At 35.4% G+C, this 12,875-nt stretch overlaps 1 protein-coding gene across 8 annotated transcripts in view; it reads left to right on the forward strand.

The window, feature by feature from the left end:
• The window catches only part of LRP2 (LDL receptor related protein 2), a 119,197-nt gene that overhangs the window by 56,887 nt on the left and 49,435 nt on the right, over positions 1–12,875 (forward strand). For all 8 annotated transcript variants that reach the window (XM_048061353.2, XM_048061355.2, XM_066999509.1 and 5 more), the window contains 11 exons: positions 785–1,013; positions 2,124–2,301; positions 4,318–4,446; positions 5,205–5,371; positions 6,628–6,771; positions 7,694–7,803; positions 8,947–9,124; positions 9,461–9,674; positions 10,134–10,373; positions 10,506–10,694; positions 11,798–12,718. In XM_048061353.2, coding sequence (XP_047917310.1) covers positions 785–1,013; positions 2,124–2,301; positions 4,318–4,446; positions 5,205–5,371; positions 6,628–6,771; positions 7,694–7,803; positions 8,947–9,124; positions 9,461–9,674; positions 10,134–10,373; positions 10,506–10,694; positions 11,798–12,718 — 2,699 coding nt within the window. The remainder of the gene's footprint in view (positions 1–784; positions 1,014–2,123; positions 2,302–4,317; positions 4,447–5,204; positions 5,372–6,627; positions 6,772–7,693; positions 7,804–8,946; positions 9,125–9,460; positions 9,675–10,133; positions 10,374–10,505; positions 10,695–11,797; positions 12,719–12,875) is intronic.

Consider the following 12,875-nt stretch of genomic DNA (forward strand, 5'->3'; position numbering starts at 1 on the left):
TATCTAATGTCATATGATGGTTGTTTGTAATCTGTTACTCTGTTTCACTGTAGCAAGATACCTGCCATCTTCCGAAACAGATCTTCCAGTATTTGCTTCCTAGTTGGAAACTTTTAACTTAAAATTCTGGTATATCTTTATCAGTCAGAGGTATACCTATGCATAATGTAGGTGGTATGCCTACCTGACAAAGAACAGGCTACTGCATAGCCCCAGTTGTCATCACAAACTGATGTCATCACAAAAACACTTTCCTGTTTTGAACACCAAGTGGCAAAGAGTAAATGGAATGTTATGATTTGAACTGGTCATGTACAAAGTTTTACTGGTTTTTGAGCTCTGCAGTGCCTTGAACTCTGTTTACTGCCAGCCATGTGAGGCTTTTTAGTTATAGCCCTGTTAGCATTATCCATGTATGCCCGTAAAAGCACAAACCCATATCAAGTTTAGTATTTAGGAAACAGAGAAGCAGATCATAATCCATGGTGAAAAATAGTGCTATTTGCTGTTATTATTTACAAAGGATAGCAGCAGTAGAAGTATTTGAAAAAAATTACAACAGAAATTATGGTAATATCTTAAATAAACATACTCCCAAAATGAATGATTTCAGTATCATTGTGTAGAACATTTCTTAGAAGTGTAGGGGTTTTTTGTTGTTGTTTGTTTGTTTGTTTTCCCCTTGTTTTGGGTCAGGTTTTTTTGGCTAATGAAGTTTTGTAGGCAGTTTATTTGTTTGTTTGTTTGTTTTCAGATTGGTAACCACAGGTTCCTTTTTTTTCAGTGCTCATGTGATGTTCTGGACTGACTGGGGCCAAAACCCTCGAATTGAAAAAGCCAGCATGGATGGCAAAATGCGAACAGTGATTATTAACAATAAAATCTACTGGCCCAATGGACTCTCTATTGATTACCCAAATAAACTTCTCTATTTTGCTGATGCTTATCTTGACTATATTGATTTTTGTGATTACAATGGGAACAACAGACGACAGGTGGTTGCAAGTGATTTGGTAAGACATTAAGAAACAATGTTTTCCCTTGTGCTTCCAGATACTACTTAACAGCGTATTTGCACTATGGTAGGCTTAGATGTGTATTTTTCTTAAAACTATTTTGGTGAAGCAGATATTAAGTATTCTAGCTGCTTGGTACAGCTGGAAAATGAAGAATTACATACACTATCCAAAGTCCCTCAGGAGATCTTCAAGGAAACCTGGAGCTAAGTGTAGACTTTAGTGCTTTAGATCTACACGTGTGAAATCTTAACAGTGACATCTGATATTGTTGCTACTAGCTGGTGCATTTGCTGTGGGGAAATATGGTACAAAAAATCTGCAAGAACTTTCTCCATCAACTTCTGTGAATGATGAATGCTGCTGTTCTTGATAGCAGCAGAGGGTTTTCTGTTGCCAGGACTTTTTTGTTCTGGGCACTTCATGAAGACCATTCCTCTGGCAGGCTATTTCCCAATGAAGTGCTTCTGTCAGTTGGCAAGATGGTGTACCAGCACAATGGTTTAGATGTTCAGTTGGTACGTATAAGCTAAATACGTATAAAATAATGACGTATTTTTAAGAATTGAGCCTTGTGACCCATTTATTCTTGGCTAGGCAGACAGTTCTTGTGCATTAGGAGCTGGTACAGTCTTTCTTGCCCTACTCTTAGTTTTCAGAAGTTTAAATAAACCATCTTCTTCAACAGGCTGGTAAATTACAGGGGAGCTTATCAGAGATTCAAGGTCTTGACAGGTCCATAACTCTCACATTTTCTCTTGCGCTCTTGAAAATCTGCAATTGGGTGTTTATCTGTTGGTTCCTTGTGTTCTGCCCTGTGGTTAGACTGTTTGTTAATTCCTCATGCTGTACATCTCACAGGCTCTATCTAGCATTTTTTTTTAAAAAAGAAAAAAATTCCCCTTAATTAGTGCCATGTTTCCCTCATAATTAGTGCCTTGTTTTCAAGCAATAGATGATATTTCATATTCTTTTCCTGAAAAATATCTTTTGAGGCACAGCTGCTTCTGCTTTCTTAGCTATTTATAAATTGTGCTTAGCTCTGTTGTGCAAGCTTTACATGTTCTAGTCTCCAGAACCAAACTGGTAAACATCCTTGTCTTCTAGATATTACAGCATCCACATGCTCTAACTGTCTTCGAGGATTTTGTTTACTGGAGTGACCGGTATACAAACCGAGTAATTCGGGCAAATAAATGGCACGGAGGAAACCAAACAGTTATGATTTATAACATTCACCAGCCTTTAGGGCTTGTGGCAGTCCATCGTGTAAAGCAACCTCATGGTAAGTTCAGCAAAACAACTTTGGTGATGACAAAAATGTGCCATAAAGTAATGTCATGCATAAGCACTTCCGGAATCAGTCATGTCAACAAATGGACTGGGTTAAAACAAGAAAATAATTTATGCCCTTGACTTACAATTGAAGATCTTTTCAGTTTGTCCAGCCTGCTGGATATTCTGGTGTTTAGGGAGGGTGACCAAGAAGCATGTAACCATAATGAATGCCAAAAATAGGAAAGTAGTATATGGAGTTTTCCTGCTCCTTGTTTTTAAGGTTTTTATAACAAAATCAGAGTGTTTTTGAAGGTGTTATCATTTTTAAAATTTGTCTCTGTGGCATACCAGACTTGGCTCCATGTACATGAATTCTGTCATGCTTTTAGGCAAATTGGTGTCATCATCCTTCTTTGAAAAGACTTGCATTATTTTACCTAATGAAATAATGAATAAAAATCCTTCATTACATTCAAGATTCTCTCTGAGATCATATGTAGGTCATCTCTTGCATCTTGAAAGGCTGTCAAAAAAAAATAATTAAAATCACCTTTTATCTCTTTCAGTTAACGTCATCTTCCAAATGAGACTTTTTGTCATTTTATGGCATGACTTGAAGTTAGAGAAATATATTGGTGCAAATACTGACTGTTTCTGCTCTATATTTTGTGTTGATAAATAAGTGTAACAATGGCTTATATTCTCTTTTTTTCAGGAAGATGTTCTTACAGGAGAGGAAAAAGTCTTGTATTTTAGTAAGGCGATAGTAGTTTTCAGTGCTATATTGTGTATGCACTGTTTTGGAGCAAAACCTTCCTCAGTCAGTTTCAAAGCTAAAGCTGCTTCGCACTGTCACTGGAAATTATTCAGCCACCAGAGTACTGTTAAATTAAACATCATAGTTCTAGTTTAGGAGGTTTTATTTTGTAACCTGAGGTTTAAAAATATTTCTGCTACTGATGGAGAAAATGATTTATTTTCTTCATTGTATTAAACTAATTCATTTCATAATTTTTCTTTTTGATTTGTTCTGTTATACTTTATATGGCCAGAGAAAGGAGGAAAGCACTTGCAGAAGAGCACAACACGCTAATGTTTACAAATGAAGACATAAGTATTTGATGATTGAAATTTCAGATATAGTATTAAGACTGTCATCCACTCCCCTTATTTTGTAAATCAGCAGATTTAACATCAGCTAGTTTTAAGATTTGCTATATAGAAATGAGGCATTTTCTTATAGTTTGAGTTTTGAGTGTATGCCATTGTTTACTGCCATCTTTTGATTTCTTTTAAGTTCTTGTTAGTTTTTATATTTGGAACAACTGTGTCATTTCCTGGAACTTATAAGGTTTTAGAATAAGGCCTGCTGAGTTCACTAAGGGTATTTATTCTCAAAATCTAATTTTATTTTCTTACGAAGATGGTTCATCCTGAAAAATCCTCTGTAACAGTGATTGTATGGAAGTGATCTAAATGGTTGAATTTTAGTGTATAGTAATAATAGCAGTCGACAAAGACCTCTTCAACTGTCAATTTATACTTTACAAGCTTAGACTGCAATTTCAAAGTGGTCCAAAAAATTACATATTGAACTGCTACTACCTTTGAATGAGGCATAGTAAGCTATGTTATCTCCTTATTTTTCTCCAAAAAGCTTCAGTAAATAATTTGAATCCCCCATCTAGAAAGGTTATTGTGATCAAAGACTGAAAATCCTGCAGGCCTTCTCATCCAGTTAACAAAAGTTTGAAGAAGAGTTTGAAAGATTTGATATGATACAAAGAAAATTAAAAGATCAATATGGTAATGTTGCTGGTTTTCCAGGGAGAATTAAAATGTGTTAAAAGTGTATTGTAATGTTTGTAATTCTTGGAAGTAACTTTATTTTTAATTTCAAATACCAGAACTGACTTAGTGTTGTTTGATGTTTTCATTGTCAGTGATGCTGAATGTTCTTTCCAGTTAGTCATATTTTATAAGTTACTAATACTTTTTTTTTTTCTTCTTTTTTTCTTTTCAGGTATCAATTCTTGCGCATCATCCCCCTGTAGCCATCTCTGCTTGCTTTCTTCATCTGGACCACTTTTTTTTTCCTGTGCTTGTCCTTCTGGATGGATGCTTTCTCCTGACAACAGGAACTGCATGAGAGGTAGGGCAGCAATAATGAGACATGAAAAAAAAGACCCAACAGATTGTCAGAGCCATTTCTCTGTCAGGCAAAAAGCTTACTTCAAATCTCTGAGCTGCTGCTCATGAAATCAAAGGTTGGGGTCATTCTAGGCAGACTTCATTTAGGAAGCATTGAATGAAATATATTTGGCCTAAAGACGTGGAGTTCTGAAAAGAGCTCAAAGCCAGAGGTTGCTTCCTTTGGGAGAAATGGAAGAAATACTTATTTTAAGCTCTTAAAAAAGACCCATTTGAAAATGTTTAAGTATGTTTAAACATGTTTACCTGAAAGTAAATTTACAGTAAAAGAGTAGGAATACTCCCTTAGATATAAAACAAGAAAACACAGAACTCCCAGCTATATTTAATAATAAAGATTAGTTATTGCTGCTGTAACTTTGTATGTTTCTTGAGTCCTGCTTAGTAGCTGTTAGAATCTATCTCAGGCATGTCCTGGAGAGTCTGAGCTTTGTCCTGGTGGTTCCCATGTTCCTAGAATATGTGTTGTGATTGCATAGTGCTGAAACTTTCAATGTTAAAAAATTACATTGATAATTTCACTCCTGGTGAGGTAAAAAATAACTTGCGTGTATGTGCTTTACAAAGCATCATGGTTAATATTCATCAATTCTGTTAGCATCAGGGAACCTTTGGTAGTCGGAACACATCAATGCTATTTTTTTGATCAGAGGAAAAGTATTGAAGCATAGCTCTGACTTACATTGTATGTTTTCACAGTTGAACACCCTTTCCTTATTGCTGTGAGAGATAATATAATTTATGGAATTTCTCTGAACCCTGAGGAAAAGACCAATGATGCTATGGTTCCGATAGCAGGAGTTCAAAATGGTGTTGATGTTGACTTTGATGACTCAGAACAGATGATCTATTGGGTTGAAAATCCGGTAAGTTAGTATTTGTGTTTAAAATGCACAGTAAAATAAGACTTCTTTAAAATAATGTTTTTGAATGAAATATATTAGCATTACAGGTAATGCTTTTAATAAGTATAATTGAAAAGAATTAAAGTTTTTTTTTCCCCCTAGAACAAGTTAAAGAGGCTTCATATCTTTTGTAAATTAGTTTTCATCTCTGTCAGCCAAAATATTTAATTAATGCTATTTCTGGATTACCCAGAGACATGAAGAGGAAATATCAGAGAACACTGACAGCACTGTACTCTCAGCCTGTTGCTATCATCTGCTCTTCCTCATCCCTGTTGGCCTTGGGCTTAATCCTGCAAACACATCCAGAACAGTTCTCCATGGGAGTAGTACATTGGGCCCAGAGGCACTAAACATTAGAATTCGAGTACATGCTATTAGAATGAAATGACATGCTTGCACGGTCTGGTCTCTAGTCTGAGCACTTCTTGAAGTAACATAGTACAGAGGCATCTTCTTAAATATAAGAATGGGGTTGCAAAGTCAAAGCCACTTCCAGGTAGCAAATACGAGGCCTATAGTTCTAAAAAATACTTTGAACTAGTTTTTAATAGTTCATTATAATTGTTTGACTAAGCCTCTTTAATGACTGACCTTGCTGAACTGAGAGATGATGTGTGTTTCCTAAGGCTAACTTGCCACAAAAATATCAAAATTAGTGAGTTGAGTGTTTGTTTTTGTATCATGCCCTAACATCACATGCTGTAGGTAGTTAAGCCTGCAAGCTGTAAGTTACTGTTTCAGAAGTTACAGAAGAAAACTGCAAGGATAATCTCAGTTTTGGATCTTCCTATTGCAGCTTACTAAAAAATTGTTTCTTATGTATTTATGTTTACAGAGAACACTATTTTCCTTTATGAGATTTCGGGTTTATTCAGGATGGTTAAGTTGAGGTATCCTTGTAAAAATCTTTTGATAATAAGGTACAAATTATAGTAGCATGACTGTACATAGCTTAAAAATATACTGATCGGGCTTATATAGCCATTTTATTTCTGTTGATCACTTTGATTTGGTTAATGAACTGTGGTGCCTCTTTACACCATATAATTATGATTTACAATAATATTTTTACCATGGTTATGCATTGAGCACATAAAAATATTTTCTCTCTACTGGATTTTCTTTTTTGCTAAGAAAATTTTTGCTCACATAGTTGGAATAAACAAATTTTGTGAAACTGCTCTTGATATTTTGTCACTTATCATTTTTCCAAGGGTGAAATTCATAGAGTGAGGTCAGATGGATCTAACAGGACGGTTTTTGCTCCAGCAGCTGTTATTGGTGCTCCTATTGGCCTAGCATTGGACTGGATATCTGCAAACCTTTATTACAGTAATCCAGGGACACAGTCAATTGAGGTAATTATTTAAGAGGGAGAATTGAAAACTAAGAGCATAGATATTTTTCTACTATGTATACAGTTTGAAATTAGAACTGTTTTTAGTGAAAAACTGAAATTTGATTTTTTTTAAAGCAAATAGTGTGAAGAGAAGTGATTTACACGCTTGAAGAAACAAGCCTAAATTTGAGCACAGTCAAAAAGATTTTGAAAGCAATATATTCTGTGAACTTTATTTATGCACAGATCTCTTTTTTCTTCAAGTTAGTAGGCTTCTGGTGCTTAACACACAAACTCTCCTTATCACAATAGTTATTACTACTATTTTCACTTTAAGTTAAAGATCCCAATGCACTGCCTCTGACAATAAAGGAATGTTGCCATCAAACACAATATGATCCGCTCCCAAATGCTTTGAGATCATATTATGTAGCTTCCTGGAGACTAACAGTCTGATGATATGGGAAAAATAAAACTGCTGTTTATTGTAGGGAAATAGAGAATAAGCAATATGTAATACTGTAATGAATGTGACTGTGCCTGGTCATGAATTTCCTTGTCATAAAATATAAATACGTACTATTAAATTAAAAGCCATCTCATTTAAATAAGTAAAAGGTAATACTTTTTGAAGCAGCATTTCATCAACCCCTTCAGCCTGTAATACTGTCAAGATATTATGGAATTTGAAAGATTAGCTATTTTTAGAACTAGGATACTTATTTATTAATATAGGCAGGTTCTGAGCAGCAAGTAGCTGCTTTAAGGAGTGCATGCGAGAGGAAGAAAGACTGTTAAGAGTACTGAATAATGTACTTTGTAGTGTTAGATAAAGTTTTCTGTAATTTCAAATTCTGGTGGATTTAGGTTTCCTTCCTTTAATTTGACAATCTATCCTAAGTTCTAAATTACATGTTCTGACAAGTTCAATGTTTGAGTAGGTCCTGAAGCTGCATGGTGAAGTAATGTACAGGAAAACTCTAATCACCAATGATGGTACCTCTCGGGGAGCTGGAATGCCGATTGGTTTGACAGTTGATCCAGCAAGAGGGTAAATTTCTAAAGCTGCAGTTGTTTTGCATGAGTATTTTCTACACATATTTCCTAATTTTTAGAGTCTTCATCTTCAAGATTTGACAGTTTTTTGTTTTTTTTTCATGTTTGTGCACAATTTATTCATTCTTTTTAAGGCCTAGAAAATTGTTGCATGACCACATAAATTGCTGCATGGATGTCTGTTTTCCTTAGTTTACCAAATACTTATATCCTAACATTCTTTTTTTTTTTTTTTAAATTAAAGAGGATCCCAGAATATTATGATTGTGAAAAAAATCACTGTAAAATGGGAACTCAGAGTAAAGACAATTATCAAGTCTTTCATTACAATACCTTGTGATGTCTGTGTTGAGGCCTGTCAATAAATAAAGACACACTACATAGGAAGAATGTCACATGTTAAATAGTGTAGTACTAAATACGATTTTTCTAATCTCTCCCAACATAGGATCGCTATACACTAGTCCGCAAATTGAATTAATAGAGCTATATTTATTTATTTAGTTATTCCATCAAAGTACTCAAACCTGCAATGATACTTTTTTTTTTTTTTTTTTCCAAAATCAGTGTTTCATAGGACCATATTAGTAATGAGACTGTTCTGCTGGTGACCTTGCAGGTTTTCAGATGAACTGACGCCTGACTTTTTGTGCCTGCTTGGGAGTCTGGCTGCCATGTGCCCTACCTGTTTTTCAGCAACTGAGGCCGGAGCAGTGGCACTGCTATATATTCCCCAGAGCCAGTTAATTGAATTCTGTTTCATACAGATTTTTTGAACTTGCAGTTTTAATTCCAAATTGGAACCAAACTTAATGTTGCAACTTTGCAACTGTCTGTGGAACAGAATTATTATTTGTCTGTCTCCTTGTTATACACTGCTAATAATCTGCTGAGGTTACCTGCTGACAGTATTGTGGGTGATGCAAGAGAGTATATAGATTTCTGAAAATAGTTTAACGGGCATTGTTCTTTTAAAACAAGATCTCTTTTTTTCATTGAGGTCCAATTCAAAGTGATCTTTATTCATCATGTGCCAAAGTATTTGTCTAAGGAGATGGATTTAAGCATATACGTTGGTCACTCTGGGGCATTGATCTCCTTTACCAGCTTTGCTAACAGGTGTGATAATGTGTTACAGGAAGCTGTATTGGACGGACCAGGGAACTGACAGTGGAGTCCCAGCAAAGGTTGCTAGTGCAAACATGGATGGATCGGGCATAGAGACCCTCTTCACTGGCAACCTTGATCATGTGGAGTTCATTACCATCGACATTAAGGATCAAAAGTTGTACTGGGCTGTCACAAGCACAGGAGTGGTAGGGGATACTTTTTTAATAGTTGCTTTGTTGCTGTTTATGTATCTGTGGGTCTATGATTACCAAGAGTAATTCAGTGATGTTAATTTACTCATGTAACTGGGAGTTGCAGGACCAACTAAAATCTGAATAATTGTCATTACTGGTTACCTTTAAAAATATAGGATGACTTGAATGGAGAATTATTATTTATTAGTATCCTGCTGACCTTTTCCTTCCTACCTATGGAAAGTACATAAAGACCTTATACACAAAGAGATTTTAGTAGCATATGTTGTATTTTAATTTTTTTATTGTAACATTGAACTTATATTAAGCTTTAAATTGATTTCTTAGATTGAGAAAGGCAATGTGGATGGTACAAATCGTGTGACCCTGGTGGTTCATCTTTCTCATCCATGGGGAATTGCTGTGTATGATACCTTTCTGTACTATACTGATAGAGATTATGAAGTTATTGAACGAGTTGACAAGTCTACTGGAGCAAACAAAATAGTACTGAGAGACAACGTCCCAAGACTGAAGTGCTTGCGAGTGTATTATAGAGACAGTGAGTATTTGCTGAAGAGGTATTTCAAGATTTCCAACTTGTGAAAAAATCAAGCTTCTGTTAGAGACAGGCTACATGCTTTTTCAAAACAAATTATTTGATGTGTCAAAAGCATTTTCCTCATTTTGGTAGAGGAAATGGTTTTACCATTCTCTTAAGGCATCTATTCACATGCATAATTTTATGAAAATATTATTAATGTAAAATTGACTAAATAACAAGTTCTGTTACTTTAGCTTCAAATATGTGCATCTGTTATATCTGATTATTTGCCTCATTAATCTTAAATGACAAGAAAGCAGAAAATTGATTACTAACGTGTGTGCTTAAATGGTGATTAAGATGGGTATTTTTGCAGCTGGTTGGTAATACAATACAAGTATATGAATTTGGTTGTATGTCTGTCGGTGATGATACAGTTCAGATTTTTATGTGTCACCATGTCTTTTTTCACAACAGATTCTGCTGGTTCCTCAAATGGTTGCAGTAATAATATTGGAGTTTGCCAACAACTTTGCCTACCAGTACCTGGTGGATTATTCTCCTGTGCCTGTGCTACTGGCTTTCAGCTAAATCCTGATAACAGAACCTGTTCTCCATACAGTTCATTTGTAATTGTTTCTATGCTTTCTGCAATTAAAGGATTTAGTTTAGAGACATCTGATCACTCTGAAGCCATGGTACCACTGGCAGGAAGAGGTATGTGAAAATTATAGTAAGAGGAAATCTTATAATGCCTACTGTTTTGGCATTTCTTGCCTGCACACCCATGTTTTAAATAAGTTTGTTTATACTAAAGATAATTAATTACTACTTTTCAAAACATTTCAGGACGAAATGCTCTTCACGTGGATGTTCACATGCCCTCTGGTTTCATTTACTGGTGTGACTTCAGTAGCACAGTTTCTTCTCAGAATGCAATACGTAAAATTAAACCCGATGGCTCTTACTTTAGAAATGTTGTTACAAATGGAATAGGACGAAATGGAATCCGTGGCATTGCAATTGACTGGGTAGCAGGTAAGCGTAGGTGAATTTAGGAGAATGTTATTCTTTACGCACTGTAAAACTTGTAGACTAATATAAGTACATCCTAAAGGAAATATTTTGAATGGAAATCATACATGATTTTAATTGTGTCTGTGGGCTGACTTTAAAACAAACGGAAGTAATGAATGCCTCTTATGTTTACATACATATAAAAATGAAAGTTTGTCTATCTTTTGGTATATGACGTAGGTATAAAATGATAAACAGAGTAAATATATAGAGCCTTTCCTTACCTGATGCTTTCTTTTATTATCTTTGCTTTCCTAAGTGGCTGTTATCAGTATACTACTATACCTTACTACCATAGTGAATTACATGTATCGGAGAAGTTTGTACAGAAGTTGTCTGATGATATTATAAATAGAAAGGAGTTCTCAGACTGCTCTGTGGAAATCCTATACATTTTGCTGAAAAGTAAATAAAGCAGAAGAAATACTTTTTCTTTAAACTTTCATTTTCCCTTTCACATTTTTATTCAAACATTAGAGATTAATTCAAATATTAACTCTTGAGAAAGTGTTCATCAACTCTAAATGGCTGACTACTGCCAGTAATATTTTTATTTTATACATATACATATTGTATATATGTTTTGCAAAAGTTCTTCTGGAGTTTGATAGGTTGGGAGGGGTTTTACGATAATCATCTACCATATACATTTAATTTAGTTACTGCATATAGTGCTGTGCCACAAGACCGATTTCACAGTTGTGTGTTGTAAAAGGTAAAGGGATAAGAGTATGGAAGGGCAAGCCAAAGGCAGCTCTAAATTACTAATAAATATTTTAGATAGAAAAAATAAATAAAGAAGACTGTGGTTAATGCATTTACGATTGCATACCAATGATTTTCTCTAAGGAAATCATCTAGGTTTTACAAATTAATTGACTGTTGTCATTTTGGGTATCTTTTTTCTAATTCCTCCAAGAGGAGGTAAGTACTTTGTGTTCCTAACTTCTAAGATGTTTATGGGTATTCATTTTATAGTTTTGTATTTTATCAGCTCTTGTTTCTCAGGTGGTAATGCTGTGTATTAACTTTCTGTTTTGTCCACTCTTTGTATTCAAATACAGGAAATCTTTATTTTACAAATGCATTCCTGACAGAGACTTTTATAGAAGTTTTGCGCTTAAACACAACTTATCGCCGTGTTTTGCTTAAAACTACCATAGATATGCCAAGGCACATAGTAGTAGACCCAAAAAACAGATACCTGTTCTGGGCAGATTATGGGCAAAATCCAAAGATCGAACGTGCATTTCTTGACTGCACCAACAGAACAGTTCTGGTGTCTGAGGGCATTGTCACACCTCGTGGGCTGGCAATAGATCACAGCAATGGCTACATTTACTGGGTGGATGATTCCTTAGATATGATTGCAAGAATTCAGCCTGATGGTGGTGATGTTGAAATTGTGCGCTATGGCAGTCGCTATCCAACTCCATATGGTATCACTGTCTTTGGGAATTCTATGATTTGGGTGGATCGGAACCTGAAAAAAGTCTTCCAAGCCAGCAAGGAGCCAGGCAATACTGATCAGCCAACAGTAATACGAGACAACATTAATTGGCTAAGGGATGTTACCATTTACAACAGTCGTTTTCAGTCACGTTCACCCCTTGACATCAACAACAATCCTTGCGTGGACGACAATGGAGGCTGTTCCCATCTGTGTTTTGCCCTGCCTGATGTGCAAACACCCAAATGTGGTTGTGCCTTTGGAACACTAGGCAGCGATGGCAAGAGATGTTCCATTTCAACAGATGATTACTTGATTTTTGCCCTTGAGAATGCCCTCAGAAGTATCCACCTAGATCCTGAAAATCACAGTCCTCCCTTCCGCACAGTCAATGTGTTAAGAACAGCAGTGGCCCTGGATTTTGACAGCATAAACAACCGAATATATTTTACACAAAGTTATCCTTCAGGGACAGGAAGAATCAGCTACATTAGTATTTACTCAGGAATTGGCACTCCAACAGTAGTTGCATCCGGTAAGTACATGGAATTGTGATTCAAAATAATCGGAGATTGAGAAAAACAGACTAGCACCTAGCACTAGCTCAGCAGGTATTTTTATGCTAATGGTCAAGGTAAACTGTTTAGTTAAGATAACTGACTAAATGCTCCTTTTGACTCTTCTGCTCAGTT

This window comes from Anser cygnoides, chromosome 6 (genome assembly GCF_040182565.1).
Source record: "Anser cygnoides isolate HZ-2024a breed goose chromosome 6, Taihu_goose_T2T_genome, whole genome shotgun sequence".
In the NCBI taxonomy this organism is placed as follows: domain Eukaryota; kingdom Metazoa; phylum Chordata; class Aves; order Anseriformes; family Anatidae; genus Anser; species Anser cygnoides.